The 24,537-nt window shown below is 57.5% G+C and overlaps 3 protein-coding genes across 3 annotated transcripts in view; all 3 read left to right on the forward strand.

Moving 5' to 3' along the window:
• The first annotated feature begins 160 nt into the window (after positions 1–160).
• CNPPD1 (cyclin Pas1/PHO80 domain containing 1) lies at positions 161–6,566 on the forward strand. The gene is made up of 8 exons (XM_057430016.1): positions 161–249; positions 506–608; positions 3,103–3,184; positions 3,746–3,866; positions 3,956–4,084; positions 4,197–4,258; positions 4,503–4,620; positions 5,077–6,566. The coding sequence occupies exons 1-8, from the start codon at positions 181–183 to the stop codon at positions 5,701–5,703; spliced, it is 1,311 nt and encodes a 436-aa protein (XP_057285999.1). The 5' UTR covers positions 161–180; the 3' UTR covers positions 5,704–6,566.
• Positions 6,567–7,431: 865 nt separating this feature from the next.
• Positions 7,432–12,178, forward strand: SLC23A3 (solute carrier family 23 member 3). The gene is made up of 12 exons (XM_057430010.1): positions 7,432–7,675; positions 7,930–8,090; positions 8,592–8,686; positions 8,974–9,047; positions 9,360–9,541; positions 9,658–9,781; positions 10,153–10,300; positions 10,378–10,631; positions 10,836–10,941; positions 11,017–11,184; positions 11,386–11,481; positions 11,650–12,178. The coding sequence occupies exons 1-12, from the start codon at positions 7,568–7,570 to the stop codon at positions 12,075–12,077; spliced, it is 1,944 nt and encodes a 647-aa protein (XP_057285993.1). The 5' UTR covers positions 7,432–7,567; the 3' UTR covers positions 12,078–12,178.
• A 2,070-nt stretch (positions 12,179–14,248) lies between these two features.
• The window catches only part of NHEJ1 (non-homologous end joining factor 1), a 43,179-nt gene continuing 32,890 nt past the window's right edge, over positions 14,249–24,537 (forward strand). Inside the window, exons 1-4 of the mRNA XM_057430024.1 lie at positions 14,249–14,879; positions 15,776–15,985; positions 18,020–18,158; positions 19,327–19,385. Of these exons, the coding sequence (XP_057286007.1) occupies positions 14,676–14,879; positions 15,776–15,985; positions 18,020–18,158; positions 19,327–19,385 (612 nt within the window). The 5' untranslated portion in view covers positions 14,249–14,675. The remainder of the gene's footprint in view (positions 14,880–15,775; positions 15,986–18,019; positions 18,159–19,326; positions 19,386–24,537) is intronic.

Consider the following 24,537-nt stretch of genomic DNA (forward strand, 5'->3'; position numbering starts at 1 on the left):
CAGTCCATCCCGCGCTAGGGGAGGGACCAGCAGCGCGCGCCTCCGGGGAGGTGGCTCCTGCACCGGAACAGGAACCGGGGGCAGAGCTCGGCCCGGCGGCGCTTCCGCGGCCTCCGTTCCGGTCACTGGGTGCGGCGTCGCAGCGGACCCGGCACCGCCCCTGCCCCAGGGTCGGGCGGGATGGAGCTGGACGCGCTGCTGCTGGACGACGAGGGCACCTTCTCCCTGAGCGGGTTCCAGGAGTTCACGGTGAGTCCCTCCCCGGTGTTGCGCGGTGTCCCCGGCACGCCCCCCACCCCGCCGCCCAGCCCTGCACCTCCGGGGGTGTTCCCGGAGCACCTTAAACTAGGGCTTTAATCTCGGGCCCTGAAGAGCCCCCTGTGACCGCTCACCCCGTGTTCTGGATGAGTGCCCGGGGCCCTGCCGACCCGTTGTATCCTGGAGCCCATAGCCGGGCGTGGGGAGTGGTCAGGGACTTTTTCACATAACCCTTCTCTGCCCGTAGTTCCTGCCCAGGCACCAGCAGCTGAGCGAGAGAGTGCGGAAGCGGCTGTATTATGGCTGGGATAAAGACTGCAGTCTGGATAATCTCTCCAGCCCTGTGGCAGGTGGGTTGCTGAGTGCCCCCATATGGGAATGCTGAGTCAAGGGGATTGGAAGTTTCCCAGGGGCTGAGACCAACAAGTCACCCGCTCCCTCCCAGTGCCAAATCCCACCCCTGCCCAGCCTCTCTGTGCAGCACAGTGGGAAGACTGCCAGAGCCTCATGGCTCCTGCTGCCTGTTTTATTGCCCTGTCTGGCCCACTCCTGCGTTTTTGGCACCTGGCGGATGAGCAGAGGGTAGAGGCCTTTAGGTTGTTTATGAATTCCTTGGCAGTGAGGGCTGTGTCCCTGTCCCTGATGAGAAGTGTTTTGGACAACTTTTTGTACTCTGCAGAGTGCATTTAACTTCTAGTTGTGAGCACCAAGGTGACACATTCTGCTCTGTGTTTGTCTGGATCATGCCCTTCTTTCCTGTTTGTTTGTTGTTTTTTTTTTTTCCCCCTGTTGATTCAGCAATGTTTGAGGGAGCAGAATGATGTGGTTGGGTTGAGGAGCTGGTGCAGGTGATTCTGGAGAGGAGTGGTCAAAGGCAAGCAGTGGTTTGGTAGATGGCCTTCACAGTGTGGTCCTGTTAGTGTTCCCATTAGCTTCATGCTGGCGAAGCAGTCTGAAGTCACCAAGGGGCTGCGTGTGATGTACCTTGGTGAGCAGCGGGCTGCTGGCTGTGTGGTGGCGGGGCAGGGCAGGTGCCTGGGTGCTGCTGGGAGTCACGAGTTCAGACACAGGTAGTGCAAGGGAGGCGAGTGGCTTATCCTTGGCGCTGGTGTCACACCCAGGTGTAAGCTGGGACTGTTCCACAGGAACTGGTGTTGGGAGTTCAAAGGGCGCATTCATGGAAGACTGTTGAGAGCTATTAACTATAAAGACTACCTTGCACCCAGGAAATGCCTCCCTCTGTCAGCTGGGGCAAGTGTGACTCACTGAGAGTATCTCTGCAGGCTTATCTGCTCTTACAGCTTTCCTTTGCCATCTGCTATCAGCCACTGTCAGAAAACAGAGCCTAGGGTGATGACATCTATCCCTGTACAGCTGTGCCACTGCTATATGGTGAGTTTATGGCACTGCTTCAAACAAGATAGAGGTGATTGTAGGGAGAGTCCAGAGTAGCAGAAGGAACTGGAAACGGTCTTTGGCACTGGGTATGGTCACAGGAGGTAGTATAGGGCTTGCTGAGGAGGGACATTGAGAAGTGAATTTGTTCCTTCTGGAAAGAACGAACCATAACCACCCTTGGTGTGCTGTGGCTGTGAGACTGGGGACATTCATCAGCTGCTCTGCTCTGTGTTCCCTCTAGGGCAGGACATGCTGTCATGGGTTGGATATGTGTGCTGAAGAACTGGGTTTTACATTAGGTTATAGTCTGGGGGGGGCTCATGTACTTTCTGTCAGTTGGAGCATTGCTGCTGCCTCTCTGGTGGCTGGTGCAGTGGCACAAGGGTGGCTGAGTAGGGCAGAGAGAGCATCAGCAGTGCAGGTGGCTGGGAGATGTGTCAGCCTGACTGTGGATCTTAGTAGTGGTGTACTTTTAATTGCCTGGAGAGGTCTCTTATAGTAGCATGGGTTTTGAGCTTGATGGTTGCTGTTGGACAAATAATTCCAGTGGGACTGCACCCATTCTCTTAATTACTGAAAAGATGTGGAAAGGAGGGATAGGGAGAGAAGAGGTATGATGATGCTTCCCCTGGGAGCTGGAAGCGCAGGGCTGCTGAGACAAGCTTTCTTCTTGACTGTCAGACAAGGGCTTGGCAGCAAAATGGAGCTGGAGTTGCCTGTCAAATACTTTTTGCCAAGCACCAGACTAGTGTTGTTTGGGATGCTCCCAGCTGGTCCTATTGTGTTGAGAAATGAGACTGGAGCTGCTGAAGTGATCTGCCAGCGTCCATCAGTCTCTGGCCTTTTCAAGTGCTTGAATGCTGAGGCACACCTGTGAGCATGGCAGAAGGCTGAGATGAGCTGCAGTTCCACTGTATTGGTGCTTCCATACCCTGTTCAGTACCTTCAGGCTCCTGCTCACATTGGTATGTTGTCCGTCATCATCTTGAGGGGAGTTGTGGTGTGGGAGAAGCTGGATCATGCTTACGAGCTCTGGAGGAGGAGGGTGCTGGTTGACAGGGATCAAAGGACTGGGAAGATGTCCTAGATCAGGACCTAGAAAGCCTCTGAAAAGACTGCCTGACATCCTGTGGGGTGAGGGGAGGGTGATAGCCTCTGCACTGACTGCTGCTATCTCCCCATGACACAGTCATACTGATCTGGCACTGCTGCTGGGTTTTGGACACTCACATCCTCTTCCTGCTTTGGTGTGGCTCTGCTGCCCATTTTTTTGCTCCTCTGTCATCCCTGCCTTCTGATGAGGCCTATCCTACCTTCATAGTTGAATTTAAACTTGAGGGGCAGAGCAAACCCCAAGACTCAACAGGCATGTGAGGTGAAGGGGAAGGGTGTGAGTGAGCTGTGTCATATGGGTCTAAAACCCTTCTGTTTCATTTTCTGACCTAGATATTGCTGTGGAGTTGCTGCAGAAAGTGGCTCCCAGCCCTATCCGCAGACTCCAGAAGAAATACGTGTCTCATGTATCTCGGTAAGAAGCAAAACCTGTCCCTTCCTGTCCCATGTCAGAACTGGGAGTTCTGGTCCCCCTGGGCCAGCATTGACTTGTACTTAAGCCTGATGAGTGTCAGAGAAGCTGGGGGCAGGTGGCAAGGACAGCAGGCACAGTGGCTTCCTGACACAGCCAGGCCTGCTTCAGGTTGCTCCTGCTCTCTGGGGTGTGTTCTTGTTACTGGGAGTGTGTACTGGCTGGATCTGTAGCTCACTGGGTAGCCAGGTCTGAGCCCCGTGTCTGCTCTGGGCAACCAAGCCCTTGTAGCACAACTGGCTGCAGGCAGGGCTGCTCAGTTTGGAGCTTCCTGTGCCTGGGAAGAGGAGCCAGGGCTTTTTGTTTTCCACCCTGCATCCCCATCCTATGCTGCAGCTCAGGACAGCCAGCATGAAGGTGGCAAGGCTGGGATGTATCTAGCTGTATATTTACTAAACCTCTCTACTACCTACATGGGGAGGGAGGAGCCAAGTTGTGCTATGGCGGCTGGGATGTTTGTAGCACATGGATAACCTTTGGGTTGTTTCTTGCCCTGTGGCACAGGGAAGCTTGCATCTCTCCCTGCTCCATGATGCTGGCACTGGTTTACATTGAGAGACTCCGGCACCGGAACCCCGAATACCTTCAGCAGATCTCATCTTCAGACCTCTTTCTGATCTCCATGGTGAGTGGTGTGGGCTGGGGGGTAACTGGGTTGAAGGGAGGCCTGGAAGAGTACAGGAGGGACTAAGATCCTATCCTTTGTGCTTTTAGATGGTTGCCAGTAAGTACCTGTATGATGAGGGTGAGGAGGAGGAGGTGTTCAACGATGAGTGGGGAGCTGCAGGGAAGGTGGATGTCCAGACCATGAACACACTGGAGATGAACTTCCTGAGTGCCATTGTAAGTGGGCTCTCACTGCAGCTGGCAGTGTACTCTCTTGAAGGAATAGAATGTGACTGGGTGCTGGATGGCCTGTCCTGACTGCCCTGACCATTCTCTGCTACCCCCACAGGACTGGAGTCTCTACACAGATCCCCGGGAGCTGTTTGAAGTGCTGAGCTGGCTGGAAGGACGGTAGGTGTAGGGGGGTGAAGGTGAGTCTTTCATATACCTTGCAGCCCTGGCTCTGCCCCTGCTCAGAGCTGGCCTTGCTGCAGTGAAATAAGAGGTTGGGGTATCTGTGAGCCTTTGCTAGGCTCTGCAGCTCCCTTCTGCAGACCCTGAGCAGGGTTTTCTCCAAGCCTGCCTGGCCTGAAGCTTCTTTGCTGGTGAAGGTCTGTGCCACATCCACCATTCCCTTTTTCTTTATTTCCTGCAGTGTGGCAGAAAAGCAGGGCATATGGCGTGGCTGGTTCACATACACGGATCTGTGTGTCCTCATGGAGCAGTCCATGTGGCAGCACGTGCTGGGCCAGTTCTACCAGCAAGTGGTGAAGGTAAAAACATGAAACAGCAGCTACTTGCAAGAACATGGGACCCATGGGTTCAGAGCAGAACCCTCTTTCACAATGGGAGCAGCAGCTTGGTTTATTCCCTGTTGAAAAGGGAAGCTGTCAGAAGCCAGAAGATTCTGATTTGCAGCTGTGCTGCTTGAGGCACTGGAGCCTGGTGCTGGGTTAGCCCGTGTTCTGTGCTGGACTGCAGCTCCACAAGTCATGGTGCAAGGTCATAGTGAGAACTAGGTGCTGACTGGGGATTTAAACATGAACTGTTAGGATTTTAGCTGGAGTGCTGTGGTTTGTGGTATTTAGGCCCTACTTTGAACAGGCTGTGAGCCCCTTGCTGTTACCAGCATCCAGTACTGGTGGTGCTGTTTGCCTTCCCAGCTGCTGGGTCACAGGGGGCTATGGGTGCTGCTGGAGGGTCTGGTCTAACCATTGGCTTCTCTGCAGCTGGCCTGCCTCCTGGGCGTGGTGTACCTGACTGGATTTGCTGCTGTGTTTGCCTCTGTCACCATGGTGCACCGGTCCATATGCGTGAGGAGCATCGGCCCTGCAGCCCCCCGGCCTGCGCTCTTTCCCGAGGAGAGCAGCTGCCAGCTGGATGCCCAGCAAGCCCCTGACCAGCCCCAGCCAGAGTTGCCTGACATCTCTCCAGCTAGCAGCACCCACTGCCCAGGGGAGAACAAGACAGCCGAGGAGCCGCGTCGAGGGGGGGTCACAGCGACTGCACTCTACCTGTGGGGCAGCGTGATGACGGCTCTGTCCTACCCAAAGGCACCTGATCTAGCCCAACACAGGAGCCTCCTGCAAGGCCCCTTCCAGAGAGTACCCACTGCCTGTGAGAGATTGAACCGTACCACTTCTGCTGCAGCCCCAGGCCAACCTGGCCCCTTCAGACTTGCCATGCTCCCAGTTCCCCCAGCGCTCCATTGCCACACCTGCTCAGCCAGTGCAGGCCCCACGTGGGGTGCAGCCCCCAGCCGCAAGGACTGGCTGGACCCCCTGGGGCTGAGGCAGTGCTCCTTGCACACTGCCATGGATCTCAGTAGAATCAAGAGCTTCATTTTTCCCAGCTAGAAGCACTGGCCAGCAGCCCCTTTCCCGTTCCCTCCTAGTGTGGCACAGCTCACTTCCTTGCACTTTGGGACCCCTGATCCCTGGGACTGCATGGGACTGAAGGCCCCTGTGTTAATTCCAAACCAGCATTTGTGTTCTCCTCCCAGGGCAGAGGTGTCCTTCACTTTGGGGGCTGCTGGGACATGTTGGAGCAGAGTTGGTTTGCTGTTGGGGTGCTAGGGTGGGAACCTATTAGTTGGGGGTTAGAAATGGGTGCCCTTGGACTGGGGTGCTAGAGCAAGGGAGGTTATTGTACCTCTTTCTAGAGCCAGTGCTTGGCCCTTGGTGCTGGGCAGAGGTGGCGTGTGGGATGTAGGATGCTGGGGCTGTGTGTGCTGGGTGGAGGGGCTGGGGCAGTGACCCTAGGAGGCAGGGTGCCCCAGGAGGAGGTAGGATGCCTGGGTTGGGGGAGAGGAGGTTGAAGGAGGAGGGAGTGAGTGGCCCGAGCAGGCTAGCCATAGCAGCAATTGCCCCTGGGGTCTGCCAGGCCACTTCTTGTGAGCTGCAAGGGTCACATCAAGAGGGGACTGTGATGTGGCTGTGCCCTGCTGAGCTTGGAGGTAGTGGGATGCAGTTAAGGCTGATCTTCCTTATCCTACTTGTGTTGGGTGTTTTGAAACTGGGGTGCTGTGTGGCCCCATCCCAAACCTCGGCTCTCAGTGGCTGTAAGCAAACAGTGCCTGACCACTCCTTGGGGTGGGGGGAAGGCACCTTGTCTTGCTGACCAGCCCAGTTCATTTTGCTCCTTTTTACTGTGGATTTTACACCTGTTTTCACTCTTTTGTAGATGCAAATCTCTTCCAGTAAAAGTAGTTCTTGCTGTGTGTGTCCTTGTCCTGCTGAGCTGCTCTGTGCTGGCAGCATGCAGTGAGGAGCTGTGCTTGCTCCCTGAGCTGGTGTGCAGGGCAGATCCTACATGCTGCCAGTGAGCCCAGGAGCACTGTGAGTGTGTTCCACAGGGCTCGAGAGGAACCAGGCTCTTTGGTGATGGGGGGGACATGAGGTCTGATGCCTAGGGAAGGCAGGGGCAGTGGGCAAGATGAGGTTCCCCGTGCTTGGGAATGTGGGGAATGTGTGTGGTCTCCCCTGCTCTTTGCTCTCCAAAGTCTGCCCAGTTAATGAGTGAGCCCCAAACAACAAGGGCTTGGTAGGGTCACTGTTGTGGTTGCTGGCACAGCCACTGCTGCCCTGTGACAAAAACATGAGCGTCCTGCCTGTGCTATCTTGGGAGCCCTCCGAGCCAAGCAGGCAGCGCTTGTCTCTGGCAGACTTGTCCAGCATCAATATTCAGGGACCTCCTCCTAGGAGAAAGGGGGATGTGGTAGATCCATCGTGCCTACAGAGGTAAACGGCAGGATCTGAGGGGAGCTTTTAATAGGCTCTGCTGTGTCTGATGGTGGGGAAGGACTGGACCAGGAGGGCAGAGGGATGCTGTGCTGGGGAGGAGCAAGCACAGTCAGAACATCCTGGAGCTGAAAGATGCTCCGGGTAGGGATGCTTCAAGCACATGAAGGAAGAGGTGGTCGTTCTGTGGCCCAGTCAGTCCCTGCTCTGTGCACCACAAAAGGCAAGGATGAGACTTAGGCTGTGGGCAGTTGGTACTGTCTGGTGTCCTGGCTCTTGTGGTGACAACCCAGGGTGACACTTGCATTCCTAGCTGCAAGGGCAGGTTACTCACCAACTCAAGTTAATGGCTAACCCTGAGGCAGTTCCTGTAGAAGGTGGAAGTTCAGCCTCATGAGTCTTGTGAGGATCCTTTGGGGGTTGGGACCCTGCCCACCCCCTCTGCACTGCAAGCCAGGAACAGAGCTGGAGAGGCAGGAGCATGAATGGGGGCCATTGCAGACTGTCTGGTGCTAGGAGCGCTGTGCTCACATCCTGCTCCCTGCAGAAGATGTGCTCTTGGATGCTGAGCTGTTGCTTAGCCCTTCAGGTAAGAGAGGACAGTGGTGAGCAGCCAGAGGGGGCAATGGGGAGAGGGCTGAGATCCCTACAGGAGTCAGGGCAGGGGTTGCATCCTGCCAGGCAAAGAGTGAGTGGGGCTCTGGCCAGGGTGTGCAGAGAGGACAGTGGTGAATGCTGGCAGGGGGTGTCAGTGAGTGTGCATCCACCTGGGAGGACAAGAATGGGGGCTGCAGTTATGGGGGCTACAGCAAGTTACGACCACCCCCTCTCTTCTCTGCACAGCACCTGGCTGTGCAGGCCTCCTTGCTCTGCATCTTCCACCTCCTCCTGCTGCCCACCCTGCCCAAGGAGCCACCCCACAGCCAGGTCACCAGCGAGCTGCTGGCACGCAGCCTCTTCGCCTGCGGTATCTCCACAGTGCTGCAGACCACCCTGGGGAGCCGGTGAGAAAGGGGGACAAAGCAGTTGGAGCTGTTGCTGGGAGAAGGGTGATGCCATGGTCTCCGCCCCCCTACTAGGCTGTGGGAAGACAGGCTTTGCTGGAGGTGGGAAGGGGCACCAGAACAACCCCTTGTCCTGCATCTGCAGAGATATCCCTCTCCCTGCCATCACTGCATCCTTCTGTCACACATCCCCCTAGGAAAACTGCTGTGCTTTTCCTCCAGCTCCTTGCTGATGTGCTCCAGCACCACACGCAGCTCCTCCTGACCATCCCGTGCCTGTGCTGCCCATGGTTCACAGAGGCTTGGTGTGTGCTTTGGCAAATCCCCTGACCTCTGTTTGGACTGTGCTAAGGGCACATTTGGGATATGGGATGACCTCCTGCCTCTTCGAGGTTCTCGGCTCCTACCCTTCCCATCCCTCACTCCTATGGCAGGCAGGGCTTTGGAATAGCCATGTCCACTCTTTCCTCTCTAATGTGCCCTTGCTGTCCCCTTCCCCAGGCTGCCACTGGTTCATATCCCATCCTTTGAGTACCTGGTCCCTGCCATGGTGCTGAGCTCCCACCTGTCTCTTGGTGCCAGCATAGACCGGAACGGTGAGCACAGCCCTGGAGCCTTCTTCCCACAGGACCCAGGCCATGTCAGTGCCAGAGCATGTGCCCAGCACATGGGGTGGGCATGAGGAGTAGCAAAGGGCCCTGCCTGCTGGCTCCTCTGGTGATGGTGCACAGCACCCTACTTACCCCTGAGTGCATCGGGTTGCCACCCTAGGGTCAGGGCTTATAGGGATGGGGATGCTTCAGCCCCCACACTGTGTGCTCTTGGACCTGGCTCCAGAAGCCCAGTGTTCATGTGCATCACATCATGCAAAACTCCCTTACAGGCACAGCTGTGGCCAGTGAATGCCATGCACCACGTTGCACTGTTGCAGGGAACTGGGCTGCCCCACTGCAAGAGGTGGGTGCTCCTGCACTGGGCTGGGAGTCCCTGTCCTGCTCCACCCGTGCCCCAGGTGTTACCTGCTTCCCTGCACCCCCAGCCCCTTTCCCAGCCCTCCTGGGGATTGTCATGAACAGTGGGGACACAAGGGGATGTGCGAAGGCAATGGGGCTCATGGTGTATGTGGGTGCATGTGTTCCTTTGGGCCTGGGGTGAGCAGAGCACAGGGAACAAGTGACACTACTGGGGTAGTGGGAGTGTGTCCAAGGGAAAGCATTGGTCTGCTCTCCATGCATCCTGCCACATGGACCCCATCATTTCCTCCCACAGGTCTCTGGAGCTGTGCTGGTCTCTGGGCTGGTTCAGCTGGTGCTGGGAGTGTCTGGTGTGTGTGGGTGGGCAGCCCAGCACTGTGGGCCCATGGTCCTGGCTCCCAGCCTCTCCATCATCGGGCTGTCTGCATATAAGGAGGCTGCTTTCTTCTGCTCCACTAACTGGGTGGTAGCTCTGCTGTACGTGGGCTTCCCTTCACCATGGAGATGGGAATGGGGCATCTTCATGGTGCACAGCACATGTTTGGGACCCCATCACCGTGATGCTGCATGGTGACCTGTTCTCCCTCTCCTAGGCTTATGCTTCTTACTGTCACCTTCTCCCAGCACATGGGATCTTGCCGCCTGCCCTTCTGTGCCTGGCCCCAGGCTTGGAGGGGCTCCATGGAGCCATCTGTGCCCACCCTGCGCACATTCTCGGTACCAAAACTTAATACGCCCCAGCTCCCTCTGCTTCACCCAGTTTTCTCTCTAAGTCTGGTTCTTTGGTGTGGGGTTAGGCAAGGGTTAGCTGGAGCAGAGCTGAGAGCAGAGGCAGGGGTGAGGAGTCCTGGTGTAACTCTCAGGGTGTGGTTGCTGTTGGGGGAGCACAGAGGACTTCTGCTCAAGGGTACAGGAGCAGCAGAGCCTGGGATGCTCCCTGCAGGCGTAAGGGGAGATGTAGCATGGCTCTTTGGGAGAGGTGACAGGACAAGGACCTGCTCTCTGGGGAACAGCAGATGGATGGGGTGCTGGCCAGGGCAGGCAGGGGAGGAGGGTGCTCTGCTGAGTGTCCCCTTGCTGCCTTGCAGGTACTACTCCCATTTACTGGTGTCTGCATCCTCTGTGCTATCCTCAGCCATCTCCACATCCACTGGGAATCGCTGGACCTGGCCATGGCCCAGCTGTCCTGGGCCAACACTACCTTCCATGTCCCTTGGGTCCGCATCCCCTACGCAGGTAGAGGCCAGCAAGGCTGCATGCAGCCATCAGCCTTCAGCCAGGGCCTCTATCACCCGTTCTTTCTCCTGCCGCAGGCGAATGGGGGTGGCCGCTGCTCACCCCCCGGGCGCTGGCAGTGGGCATCGCCATGGCCATGGGCTGCAGCATGAACTCAGTGGGCTGCTACGTGCTGTGCGGGCAGCTGCTGAGAGCCCCCCGGCTGCCCCCTGACGCATGCAACCGGGGGCTCTGCACGGAGGGGCTGGGCAGCCTCCTGGCAGGGCTGCTGGGTGCCCCGGGGGGCACTGCCGCCAGTATTGCCAACGCCTGCGCTGCTGGCCTCACCCAGGTATGGCTGGGGTTGGGAGGAGGGTCGGCAAGGGATGGAGAGGCAATGGAGCAGGAGGGGTGGGTGACCTGCAGCACCCAGGCTGTCACTAGATCATCGCTGGGAAAGGCAGGTCTGTATGGCAGGATGGGGAGGGGGTGGGGAGGGCCACGACAGAGTGGGGAGCGATGCTCCCTGTCCTCACTTTCCTGTCCTTTCTACTAGACTGGTTCTCGCCTCTCGGTGCAAGTGAGCGCGCTGGCGTGTGTGGTGCTGGGCATGTCCCCGAGGCTGGTGGGGCTCCTCACCCGCATCCCGCTGGCTGTTCACGGTGGGTACCCTGCCATTCCCCTGCACTGTGGTGCCTGCAGCCTGCCTATCACTGCCTGACTCCTGCCCCCCGCAGGAGGGGTACTCTGCATCACCTATGCTGTAGCCGTGGGCACGGGGATCTCCTACTTCCAGTATGCGGACATTGACTCGGGCAGGAACATCTTCATCGTTGGCTTTGCCATGTTCATGGCGCTCCTGGTGCCGCGGTGGTTTGGCACGGCTCTGGCTCACCTGGCCACAGGTAGCAGGGACATTCCCCAAGGAAGGCAAAGCCTCAGGCCCTGTGGCAGAGTGACCACACTTCTCCAGTGTCCTGGGAGGCTGGGTCAGCTCACAGCAGCAGGCAGAGCCCCTCTCCAACTCCTGGATCTGCCATGGCAGCTCCTGGTCCTTTCCCTCTTGGACTGGGATGTCCTGGGTGATTCTGGCACCATCTCTGCAGGCTGGGTGCCACTGGACCTGCTCTTCCTTTCCCTGCTCATGGCACCTGTGGTTTTAACTGGCTCCTTGTCATTTCTCCTGGAGAATACAGTCTCAGGTGAGGCGCTGCTCTAGGTACTCTGTGTGAGGCCCTGCTCTGAGGTCTGCATCTGGCCATGGGACTGCCTGCAGGCAGCCCTGCTGTGGATCCCGGAGCTGGTGTAGGCTGGGACAGTGCAGCTGGAGGAAGGGGCTCCCATCACATTGCTCACTTCTGTGCTTGCAGGAACCTTGGAAGAGCGAGGGCTGCTCTTTGAGCTGGGGCCATGGAGAGCTGGGGTAGGCGACCACCATGCCCATGGAGAGAGAGGCAAAGCCAGCCAGGCATATGGGCTCCCCCCTGGGCTGAGCAGGCTGCTGCCGTCCTCCTGCAAAGCCTTCCCCTGCTGCTTCCTTTGCCCGAGGAGCGAGGAAGAGGAGGAGAAGGAGGATGAGGAGGAGGGCGGCCGTGCCACTGAGGAGGGGGCCACTGCCCCCGAGGAAGGGATGCACCTGCTCCCCAAACCTGGCTCAGGGGAGCCACAGCCACCCAGGAGGACGAGTGAGATGGTTATGGCTGCATGGACACAGTGGCCTGACTCTGCGGAGTGCGAATACCTCATGGTGGACCAGCGTTGTGCCCCAAAGACAGCTTGTGAGCCACTTTGCTCCTAATTTCTGAAGCCCACATGGACTGAAGGGACATGTGCTTCCACACTCCCAGCACAAACCCCATTTCCTTCCTTGGGAATGAGGTATAAAAACCTTCAACCAACTTTGGTGTCTTGAGGGATTTCCTTTCTAGCCAGGATTTGCCTGTGAGATACCAGCCCTCCCTCCCCTGGTAGCCTGAGGACTGCAACCACAGAGGCCACAGCCATCTGGTGCCACTGCAGCTGGGGATGTGGGTGCCGTCAGCCTGTGGACATGGCTGGGAAAGGGCTCAAGGGCTCAGTGCTTTGACCATCCCCAAGGGGCTCTGCTCACCTCTGGCACCATGCTCAGGAAGGGCTGGCTCTCCATCTCCTCCCTGCTGTGTCCCAGCTGGGCCCATGGCCCCTTGATGCCCATGGCACTATGTCTATACTAACGTCCTGGTACGCCAGCATGCCCCAGGCTGGGGATGCAGCTCAGGTCAGCTCTCCAAAGCAGTAAACTCCTTTTCACCTGCAGCGGGTTGGTCCCAGCAGCACTCACCATCTAACTGCCAGCACTGGATTTCTCTAGAGAAAAAACAACATTGAAATGTTGCCTTTGACCTCCGTGATTAAGTTCGGTTCCTGGATTGTTTCCCACCGCTGGCTGGTTACACCGACTACAGCAGAGCCTGCACCAGCCCTGCTCACTGCTGCAGCCTTTACAGCAGATCAGAGTCCACGGGTACTCCCTGCGCTGCCACCACCAGTCTGGACCAGCCTGCAAACGCACAGCAGTGGGGCAGGAACGGCCATGGTTTTGCAGCCTTCGGGTGATGCAAGCTGGCCCTAGGTGCAAGCTCAGAGGAAGGATAAACCTGGGCTGGGGGGATGGTGGAGCTTATCCATGGGGGGGTCCTACCTGGGCCCTGCACCCATCTGGCCCTGCACTCCGTGCCTAAAGCATGACTCGGTCCAGCACTCTGCCTGGATCCTGTACCCCAAACCCTCCCTGACCTGGCCAGGCAACCCCATCCATCCTGCACCCTGCTTGGGTTCTGCACCCCAAAACCCCTGTCTGCTCCCACACACCCTGACAACCCTTAGGGATGCAAATGTTCCGGGACGACCCTCCCTCGGTCCCGCCCCGAGGGCGGCCGCAGCCTGCAAGGCAGGGAGAGGTTTGAGGCAGGGCGTTAATAGGGTGCAAATGGAGAGCTCGGGGGCTGTACATGGGTGCGGGGGGGAGGGGAGTTTGTGGGTGCAGGGTGGGTGGCCTCAGTGCATGGGGTGCAGGTGGGCGATCACAGTCAGCGCATGGGTGCTGGGGGGGGGGTGTCAGTGCCCGGGATAAGGATGGGGCTGTGCTCAGCTTGGCGGCGTTGGGAGTGCGCCGTGTCCATGGCCTCTGCCAGGCTGTCATAGCGCTGCTCTGCAGTGTCCTCTGAACCCAGTCCCTGGGCACGGAGGCAGAGGCACCTGCAGCCCCAGCTATGTGGGGCTCGCTGGAGTGCAGCGAAGCCCCAGCAGAAGCCTGGGAGAGCTGCGGCATGGGTGCATGCCCTGTGCCATGCCTGCGCGGGCACCCTGTGGCTGCTTGAGGAATAAACCCGGGGCCAAGGGACCGGACTCCTGGCTGCTGCTGCCTCTCCCGGCTGTCCCCCGCTGGGCACTTGTACCAGGATGCTTCGAAACAGCAGCAAGCACAAAACAAAGTCGTGAGGCGTTTCAGACCCCAGCGCTTTGCGCAGCGTCTTGGCCATGGCACCTGCTGTGATAACCGGAGATGCCCAAGCCGTGACAGCTCAGGTGCCCGTCCTTGTCAGCAGCCGGGGGAGCAGGAGCACTTGCTCCCTGGTCTCTGAGGAAGCGATGGCCATTCCATGTCGGTGACCCATAGCGCGCACATCCCAGCGCGCCCCGCGGCAGAGAGCAGCATACTGGGAGCTGTAGTCCCGCCCTCGCCTCCGGCCCGGAGCTGCTCGCCTCTGCAAGCCCGTCACCCAGGTAGCCTCTGGCCCACCTGCTCCTCTTGCCCCCGGGTAACTCCGCGGCTCACCAGTGCTGCGGGCACGCTGGGATCGTTGAGTGCCCGAGTGGTCGGGCAGGCACAGAGCCCGTCACAGGGAGGAGCGGGAACGGGCAGTGCTCTCGGCAGCGTGCGCTGCTGCCGGCACACTGCCGGTAGTGGTGCAGGCAGGGTACTGTCCGTGGCTCACGTGGAGCACGGGAGTGGGATGTCCAAGCAAGAGGGGGGCTGCAGCATCCCCCTGCCCATCTCAGTGCAAGCAGGGCAGCTTAAATGTTAATTTGGATGTAGAGCTCTTGCCCTATTAATGGTAGCAAGCACTGGAAAATGCTTGGGAGCCAGCAAGTACATTGCTGTGCATCTGCTGGTGCGTTTGGGATGCTTATTGTGAGCTGGGGTAGAAACTGCCCTGCACAGAGCTCCCCATAATGCCTGTCTCAGCAAAGCTGCATGCATGTGCAGGGATGTGTGTGACTGGAGCTGGCTGAGCACCCTCACCTCTGGGCTGCAAAGTGGGGCTGGCATCATGAATGGGTGGGCAGGGACCAAGGGTCTGTGTGAAGCCACCCCAAGGCCTGGGGTCTTCCTGGGTTTGGGTGAGGCAGAGACATGATTGTTCTTTTGCAGATGGAGGGTTCCAAGAAGCTGGAGAGCAGCCTCCTGACACAGCCCTGGGCTTCTGTTTGCCTTAGTGAGTGCCCTTTTATTGCCAAAGTATGCTTCAGGGATACTGGCTACATCCTGCTCATCTCTGACCTCAGCAGCGTCTGGTACGAGAGTGCAGATGCCGAGGCTGTGGGACAAAGGTCCAAGGTGAGTGTCTGGAAAGTCCAGGGACTTCCTTTTCTCCTTGTAGCAGCTGACATCCTAGCACAGACTGCTTGGTGACACAAAGACAATTGGATCTGACAGGGCTCAGGTGCAAACACCTGGCCGAGGAAGTCCCTGGGCAGCTCTGCCCAAGCACTGCTACCCTGGATGGCCGAGCACCCTCCTCTTGGGAGAGTGGGCCAGGCTCTTTAAGATGCCCAGGGCAACTAGATGTTCACTGGGGCTGCATGCTGAGGCTGGCATACTTGTTTCATTTGTGGGGTGGATGAACAGCTGGTTTCCCCAGGATCAGTGCTAAAGGAAGAGCTTGAAAAAAGGCTGCCTTTCCACCAGGGATGGGGAGACTCCTGATCACATTCAGAGGAGGCACAGACTCCCATGGGATGTCCTCTTAGCATGGCCCCCAAAACACCTGGGGCCATGCCTCATCCCTCACCCCAACCCGTGTCCCCCTGTGCCTAGGTCACCCCTGTCTGCCATGTCCCTTTGCCCACAAAGCTCTGTGCTGAGCAGCTGCTGGCAGGAGGGGTGGACATGCAGGGGCAGCCATCTCCCAGCTCTGGCAGGTTAGCTGAGCTGTGACAACTCTCAGCCAGCCTGGGACACTCGTGGTGGCATGCAGGGCAGATGCACTAGTGGAGACTGTTGCACCCTGCCCACCATCTGGGCCTTCCTGGGCTGGCAGGGCAGGGGAGCCTTCACACTTTGTCTGGGGAGTATTCTGTCACAGGGCTGGAAGCTGAGGCCCAGGGATGACTTTTGCAACACTGGGACATGCAGAAGTAGTTTGGCTCATTCTGTGCTGGAGTTTCTGCTGCTTGTTTCCCAGTGCCGAGCTCCCAGGGCATCGCTGTACCCCTAAACTTGCCTTTCCCCAGGAGCTGAACAAGCGGCTGACAGTCCAGGTGTCCTCCTTCCTACACCACTTGTGCAAATTGATGGGCCCCTTGCTGGCAGGGCAGCCGGATGCCACCACCTCTTTCTCCTGCCACCGCACTGCCAACGGGCTCAGCCTGCACATGAAGAGTGAGCTCTCCGGACTGCCCTTCTACTGGGATTTCCACTGCTGCCCTGCTCCTGTGGAGATGGTGAGTGAAGCTGAGGAGAGTTTGGGGAGGGGAATGGCCAAAATCAAGGGTTGTCTCCTAATGCTTGGAAGCTTTTGGGTGGTCTCAGGCTGTGCTGGTGGCTGTAGAGTGCCTGGCTCTGCCTGCTGCCCCTCACACAGAATCACAGAACGGTTTGGGTTGGAAAGGGCCTTAAGGTCATCCAGTTCCAACCCCCTGCCCTAGGCAGGGACACCTCACAGTAGACCACGTTGCCCAAGGCTCTGTCCAGCCTGGCCTTGGACACTGCCAGGGATTGAGTATTTACCACTTCCTTCAGTACCCTTCCTTCCAGTGCCCCATCACTCTTACAGTAAATAATTGCTTCTTTATATCTAACCTAAATCTATTCTGTTTAAGTTTCAACCCATTGCCCCTTGTCCTATCACTACAGTCCCTAATGGAGAGTCGCTCTCCAGCATCCTTGTAGGCCCCCTTCTCTTCTCCAGGCAGAACAGCCCCAACTTTCTCAGCCTGTCTTCCTCTGGGAGGTGCTCAAGCTTTCTTATCATCCTCGTGGCCCTCCTCTGGACTTGCTCCAACAGCTCCATGTCCTTCTTATACAGTTTCATGTCCTCTCCATGGTTCACTGCCCCATTTCTTCAGACTGAGCCTTTGGCATCTTGGTTGGTGCCTTGCAGTGAAGCAGGGGTGGCCCAGCATGTGCTGGTACCCCGGCAGCAGGGAGTTGTCCAGTTTGGGATGAGACCCTGCCAGCACCCCACACAGCAGAATGATGCTGTTCTCCTTTGGTGCATGCCATGAAGTGGGGCACAGAGCAGTGGGTACCCCCAAAGGACCCGCAGGGGCTCCATCACAACTGCAGGAATGAAGGTGGCGTCTTCCCGGCTTTTAAGAGGCTGCTCTTACCACGGGATAGCCCCACACCGAGTTTCGGGGGGCAGCCCCCTGCAGCCCGATCACACGCTGCGTTTGCGGCCCGCGACGGACCCCCTGGCAGGCGGGCAGGGGCTGCCCTGGCCGCCCCCCCGGCCCGGGTCCCTCCTGGTCCCCGACCCTGCGGCCCTGCGCGCACAAGAGGGCGCCCGGTACCCGCTAACCGCTCAGCGGAGGCCTCCAGTGGCAGCACCGGCCCCGCGGCCGGCCCTGTGGCTCCGCTGCCGGCGGGAAGCAGCGCCCTCCATCCCTAACACCGGCTCCCAGCGGCTCCTGGTGCGGGTCCTGGTGCGGGTCCCGTCTTTTCTCCCCCGGAATGCTGTGTTTGGGCATCACGGGGAGGAGAGCTGGGCTCCCCACCCGCCCTGGGGGTGTCTGTCCTCACTTTCAAGATTGAACTGGGGAGCAAATAAACCCAGGGTCCTGGCTTGGCTTGACTTCCTGTCCCTCCCTGGGCAAGGAGCATGGAGGCTGAGCTGAAAAGGTGCAAAGCCCGAGCACTCAGTTGGTAGCTGCTCCTCTCCTTTTGCTTGGAAATGTGAAGGATGTCTGCAAGGCACCCAAGAAATGGGAATCTGTTGGATGCTGAGCGTGGCTGTTGTGGATGTGGGAATGAAGAACAACTCTCCCTTGCTAAGATCGGCTCAGCAGCTGGCCAGGGGCTCCAGGCTGGCACAAAGCCCTCCTGACAAAATGCTGCTTGCTCTGTCCCAGCTCTGCTGCCAGTGGTCTCCTCTGAGTGCTTGGGTGTATGATGGTTGTCACCTCTGCAGCTCATCCCTGGGGCACATGGCAGGGTCTGTGCTTCCTCCTGCACCCCAAATGGCAGGTGGAGCATTGCCTATCTTGCACACTGTCCCACTCAGGGTATCCCACCCAGTTTTTCACCTGCTGCAGATCTCAGCTGTGAAAGGATGGGGCTGGGATGGAGGGATGTGTCCTGTAGCATCTGGCCTCTCTTCTCCCAGCTCATGTTTTTTTACCACTTCCCACTGGATTTGGTTGAGACATGGGGTATCTTGGGGAGCTCTGTGTGAGCTGGGGTGCAGCTCTTGCTATGGTCTTCCTGCCTTCCCTGCTCTTGTGGAGCTTTCCTAAAGTGTCCTTCCTCCATCCTAGGTGTCCCGCCACCTCGTCAGGCCCTTGATTCAGATGAGCCTGGCGCTGCAGTCCCAGGTGCAAAACCTGGCCTCGCTACTGCTTCAGAAGGATGCTGAGATTGAAGACTACAGGGAGAGTGGGGCCACTCTCAGCAGAGGTGAGAAGGGATGCCTAGGACCAAGAGAAGAGCAAGCAGGGAGTGAGTTTCCTCCTTAGCACGGGGCTGGCATGCTCTGCTCTCTCTGGCTGTTACCCAGCCAGGCTTGTTTCATGTTCAGCTGTGCTGGCAGCAAGATGGTAGCCAGGAGGTTGGGGAGCAGCCCCTGGGGAGAGCTGGAGGAGGAATGGCCCTTGACCGGGAGCTGGAGGAGCTGGGGAGTCGCCAAGGGGCTCTCCACTTCACCTGGCTGTTCCCCAGGAGTCGGCAGGGATGCCAGTGGGGGCCGGCCCTGCAGCGGTGTCAGGCTCCCTTCCCAAGCACGGTAGCTCCCGAGTGCTTGGAGAGCAACCAGGGGCTCCCGGCTCTCTCCGCCATGGCAAACACAGCCATGTGTGTGGCCCCCCTCCAGCGCCCAGCTCACCTTGCCACCAGCTGGGACAGGCGGGAAGAAGCCTTCTGGGGTAGGACGTGGGTCAGGACCTTCTCTGGGGAGCCACCCTGGGGAGGTTATCCTCTGCCCATGCAGGCTGACTGGGACCTGGTTTTTGGCTCATTCCTTGTTAGTGCTGCGCTCTGTCTGCTGCCAGAGGTGATGCCTGCCCTTCCATAGGAATTTTGCCCCTTGCAGATGTGGGGATTGATGGGGAATTCACGGGGATCAGCCCTGACTTGCTTATCATGGCCAGGAAGGTGATGTGGTCCAGACCCTGTCCAACGGCAGGCACCCCACCACAGGAGCCTGGATCTTCCCTGCAGCTGCACTAGAGTTGCATCAGCTGGCTGCTCTCCCCTGTCTTCTGACACGTGCTGGCCCTGCTTGGCTTGGGGCAGCCAGAACAACCTGGTTTGGGCCCAGGGACTGATGCTGGTAGGCAGATGGCCTCTCTTGTTTCTTGTCCGGGCAGGGTGGGATGCTGGGAGGAAGCTTTGGACCAATGCTGCTAAGCAGAGCTGGCCAGGTGCTTCTCCAGACAACATCTTAGCAATGATGGGGGAAAATCAGTGTTCTGAACAAGATTCAGAGCACAGGCTCTTCTGCTGGCTCAGGGATGAGTGTGCTGAAGCTGTTCCCTGCAGTCCGCTTGCCTCACAGGCGGGGAAAGGGGGAGCCAGGGTCAGAGGCCTGGCCAGATCTGTCCAAGCTCATCCCTGCTTTCCCTTGCAGATCGCCTGCGGACGGAGCCCTTCCAGGAGGAGACATTTCAGCAGTGCTTCATGGTTAAGGTAAGGAGCTGTGCAAGTGCTCCCTTCTTTGACAAACGAGTGGTGGGGAGCACCAGCACCAGCAGCCCCATTGTGAAGTGTGTTGGGCTGGATGGACACTGCTGAACTTGCCTGGAGAGGTGTAGTGGCCATTGGCTCTCCCATGGCCCTCCTTTGTGTCCTTGCACCTCCTTTGGAGAGTGAGAAGAGCTGGGGGCATGCCTGGTACAGCTGGATGGGGAGGTGGCAGCATGTTTTGTCATCCTCTTGCCACTTACCTGGCTGCTGGTTGTTGCTAGGGGTGCAGACTGGGTTGGCTGCTCCATGGGAGTGTGTCATTACTGTGGCATCCTCACCTGCTTCCCACACTTGCTGTGGATCTGAAACACTGATACTGATATCAGGCAAGGAGCAGGTAAACGAGGAGAAGCCATCTGCTCCTTTTGGTTCATCTGCTGCTTTTAGGTTGGCTTTCCAGTGCTGCATTGTGGGGATAAGTGCCTTTCAGCCTGTTTTCTGTGCTGTGGGATGCTCATCCTTTTCACCCTCCCCTTGGCATGCACGGCTCTAAAATCAGTCATGTGCTTTGGAGAAACTGGGATTGGAAGGAGAGAGTCTTTCCTCTGATCTTTTTTCATTATTGGAAATAATCACAGAAGCACTAAAATGATTCAAACCAATGTGGTAAGATCAGAAAGGATTGATACCCATTGATGTAAAATAACTCAGGATGCTTCTAAGTGTTCCTGTGCTCATTGCAGAGGCACAGGAGTGAGGAGCAGTGGTGTCTGCTGGGCACCAGGGAGTCAGCCAGGGTGTCCATGGTGTCCATAGGATATTGCTTCATGAGACACACACTGGTGGTCCTGCACAGCCAGCAGCAAACCACCTGCAGAGTTTCTAAATATTAGGGGTGATCCCTCTTTTTGCATTGCCTCCAGCACAGGGAACTTTCATTTCCCCCTGGTTATGGTGGATAGAGATGAATTCACTGCTGGACTGCAACTTAGAGGTTGCCTAGGGAGCAATGATCATGAGCAGATTACATTCACCCTGGTCAAAGAAAGAACATTCCTAAACAGTAATTTATGTCCTTCATGCTTTGAAAGGGCTAATTTCCCAAAGCAGGGGGAAAATTATGAGCGAAATCAGCTCTGAGGAAACATTTAGATAGAAAAATGTGAATGAAAATGGTGAGCTCTTTCAGAAGAATTTCAGAAGCCACAAAAAGCCACAATTCCACAATCAAGAAAGAGGGCAGCGCTGGCCGAGAGCCCGTTCTGGTTCAGTGGCAAACTGAAGGCAGCAATTAGAAATAAAAGAGCAGTTTATAACAAATGGGGGAGCGGGAGTAGATAGCAATCAGTATAAATTAGAAATTATGAAGTGTAGAAAATGGATAACAGAAGCTAAAGACATCAAGGAAAAATCATGGAGAAGGAGAGAAGGAAAGACTTTTATTTAGTGTAGCAGGAGGAAACCCCAAGCTTCCAGCAATGGGATAAGCTTAATGGTAGATGAAGGTGGTGAAATGATTGATACTGGAACAGACATGGCAGAAGTAGTTGGTAAGCGTTTCGCTGCTGTTGCCGGAAGGATGCGGATGGATGTGCCAGGATCGGGGGATGATGAAGTGTGTCTTTGTCCAAGGGTCAGCTCAACAATATCTGCTAAAGATGAACATCAGGCTTGAAACTCCAGAGTCCTTCAAGAGCTGGTAGGGGTGTGGGGCACAGGAGAAGGTGCTCTGTGGTGCAGGGTGGGCAGGAGGGGAGTGATGCAGCCCTGCACAGAGCCTTGCACAGGCAGTTAGTGGGGAGCTCATCTGTCAGAGTTAAAAGATGGGAGGGCAGTTGGTGCTGTGTGTCCCGAGAACAGTCCAGCAGCAGCATCTTGGGGCTGGAGCACTGTACGGGGAATGGGAGGGACTGGGAGATGCTCTCCCTCTGCATCCCCTGGCAGCCAGATCTGAGCACCGGCACCAGGGGAGCAGTGGTGGAGGGATGCAGTTGTGTGTTCAGTCTGCCTGGGGGATCTGTCTTCTCTGCATTCATCCTGTTGCTTTATGAACCCACTGATGATGCTTTTGTCCCATGTACAATCCTGTGGCAATGAGCCGTGAGATGCGAGCAGCTGCTGCCTTTGGTTTGAATGTGGTACCCTGTTCCTCCTGATGCCTCCTAGGTCTTGTGTTAGTGAGGAACACCAAACACAGCTTTGCAGCTCTTCTCCACCAAAACTGGCTGTTCACCCTTATTCACTCCCTGCTCGTTCTGCAGCAGAAGGGTGGGCTGGATGATCTCGTTGTCTCTTGGCAGGTATTTCAAAGCCCCTGGGCAATTCAGTACTCCGTTTGCCAGCTCCAAAAAGAGCAGCATGAGGGGCTGGGGTCCTTCGGGACATGCCATGGGGAGCTGGGAGTGCAGCAACCAACTCCTGCATCTGGGTTTTCCAAAAGACGCCGGACAATCAGCACAGAGTCGCAGGAATGAACTGAGGGCTGGGGAGAGAGCCCAGCATTGAGAGACTTGGAACGGAAGAGCTCTGTCTACTTATCAGGGAGAAAATTGAGAGGCGCCTTGATTACAGTGTGTGAGGGTCTTTACAAGGAGAAAATACTGCTTAGAGAAGGGCTGTCTTTAATCTCGCGGAGAGCAGGGAGCACAAGCCAGGCACCGGGAGCCAGAGCCAGGCAATTTCAAGCTAGGACAGAGGCACTTGGGTTTGCTCCCATGGGCGATTAACGATTGAGGCATGCTCCCAAGGGCAGCGGTTGATTCTCCATCTCTTGATGTCTCCAAAAGTGGGCTGGGAGCCTGCCTGGAAGAAAACCAAGTTGCTGGGATCGGTCTTGGGATGTGCATGGCTGAACGTCAGTGGGCAGGAGGTCAGGAGGAGAGGTCTGATGGTCCTTCCAGCCTCTCCCTTTGCAAAACAGGGCCTCAGGTTGTGGATGTTTGGTAGTGGTAAACACCTCCTGGCTGGAATGGTGTTGTGATTGGTGTGGCACAGGGCTGACAGGAAGCGGGAAAGTGCTCCACAGCTTTGCTCGCTTCCCAAACCTCTGCTGCTTCCCTCATGGAGAGGAAAGGACCTGCCAGTCCCTGAGGGCACAGCTGCACAGCCTTAAATGTGCCCTTTCCCTGGGCTTGTGTGCACTTGGCTGTCCAGGGCATTTTAACTAATCATGGGGAGTTTTCCAGCTAAGCCCTGGGAATATTTATATGTTTAGGAAACGACGCTTTCACACACGCAGTTTTTGGCAAGGGTTCACTGCTGAGAAGCTGCCTGGGCTTGGGCAGAGCTGGAGGGAGAGCAGTGGCTGCGCACGAGCCGAGGCAAAGCTGGCAGCTTTTATTGGCAAGGCCAGGGGTTCACACCGTAACGGGGAAAAGCAGGCAGCTGGAGAGGGCTCAGTGCCTTGGGGCTGCCCCAGCACCCTTCCCAGCAGCCTAGGACCCAGCAGGTTGGGGGTATTTTGTCCCCAGGTGTCCCTTTGGGTTATGGAGATGACCCCACGGGCAGCATGAGGTGCCCACCCATGGGCTTTGAGAGTTTGCCCCAGCCTAGCCATGGTTGGCATTTTGTGACACAGCTCTGAGGCCCTCAGTGACATGGTTTAGTGGTGGACATGGCAGTCCTGGGGTACAGGTTGGACTTGATAATCTTAAAGGTCTTTTCCAGCTTAGGTGATTCCATGATTCTGCCTGGTCTGGCTCAGCAAGGGTCAGGGGGTCCATGCAGCACCACGCTCCTGTCCCCAGGGAGGGCAGGGACAGGTAGACCTGGGACAAACTCACCAATACCATCAGTACAGATATAGCCAGGATGCTTTGCCCTGCATATTTTTATCTGCCGCGGCTGTCGCACACACGGGTGGCTGCTCTGCACCTCCGCAAGGGGAGAAGGGACCTCAGCAAACAGGACGTGGTGGGTTCATGGCTCGACCCCGCGGCCCGGCGAGGAGGAGGAGAAGGATGTGCCATCAAAACAAGCAACGCCGGAGAGGAAGATAAACAAACAGGCGGCTTCCAGCGCGGCCCCAGCCGAGGGCGAGTGGCAGCCCGGGGGCCAGGGCCGGCGGCGGTGCTGGTGGCGGTGCCGGCTGACGTCAGGGTGCCCGGGGGTCAGCGTCCCTCTTATTGTTCCCCACCAGCACTGGGATGGGGGCCAGGCGCCCGTCCCCATTCTGTGAGGGGACACGGGCCAGCGGGGCAGGTGGAGCGTGGCCGGGGCACCCAATGGAGGCGCTGGGCATTACACCCTGGGGTGCAGCCGGGCACCTGCCTGCACGCTGTTGCCTCTCCTTTTAACAGGCACTAAAAATAAGCTCCAGGGAGTGGAGCTACCACGGTCTGGCCGCGGGTGAAGGCGGCGGTGGGCTGTGCATTGGGCAGGGCGGGGGCGGCGTCCCTCAGACCCGCGCCAGCCCGGTGCGGCCGGGAGGAAGTGGCCCTTTGACTCCTTCCAACCAGGGATGTTTTTAATTAGCACAAGGTAGCTGCGGCTTTGCAGCTGTGACCGGGCCAGAGCGGGGCCGGCAGTGTGGATGCGACATGGGCTGCTCGCACGAAGGGTGCGCGGCTCAGGGGTGAAGGTGCCGCAGGTGCTCGGCCAGGCTGGGCTCCCTTGGCACTGGCTGGGGAAGCAGCTGGAGGACACGGCACTGCTGCTCAGCAGGGCTGAGCGGTGCCAAAGTTGCAAGGCCCCGGGCAGGCTGGCTCAGGGCAGAGGAGGCAGCGTGGGGCTGGGTTTTGGGGATGCTTGGGTGAGCAGAGCAAGCTCTTGTGTGCAGCCAAGCATCTGTGCTGTGCTTGTCCGGTGAGACCCAGGGTGCCTATGTTGTGTTCTGGTCTCGAGCAGCTTGTGGGGTGTGGGGTCCTTGCTCAATTCCTGAACAAGCTTCGGTCACTGTCTCATTGCAGCCATTGGGTGTGGGTCCCATGCTGGAAACACAGTGGGCTGTGGCTGTGCTGGAGGAGCTGGGGTACACGCTGCCCTGTACACATATACACATGAATCTGTCTGCTGCTGCGGTCAGGAGGAGAAGAGGGTCACTTATGCTCAGCATGAGCATGTATGCAAGAGCACAAGTGTGCTCACAAGAGCAGGAGCGTGGGTGCCAGCACCAGTGGACACAAGGGGCAGACAGCCATGTCGAACAGGTGAAGGG

Source organism: Pezoporus wallicus, unplaced genomic scaffold (genome assembly GCF_028554395.1).
Source record: "Pezoporus wallicus isolate ANWC-B61680 ecotype Strahan unplaced genomic scaffold, APGP_CSIRO_Pwel_v1 contig_5261, whole genome shotgun sequence".
NCBI lineage: Eukaryota > Metazoa > Chordata > Aves > Psittaciformes > Psittacidae > Pezoporus > Pezoporus wallicus.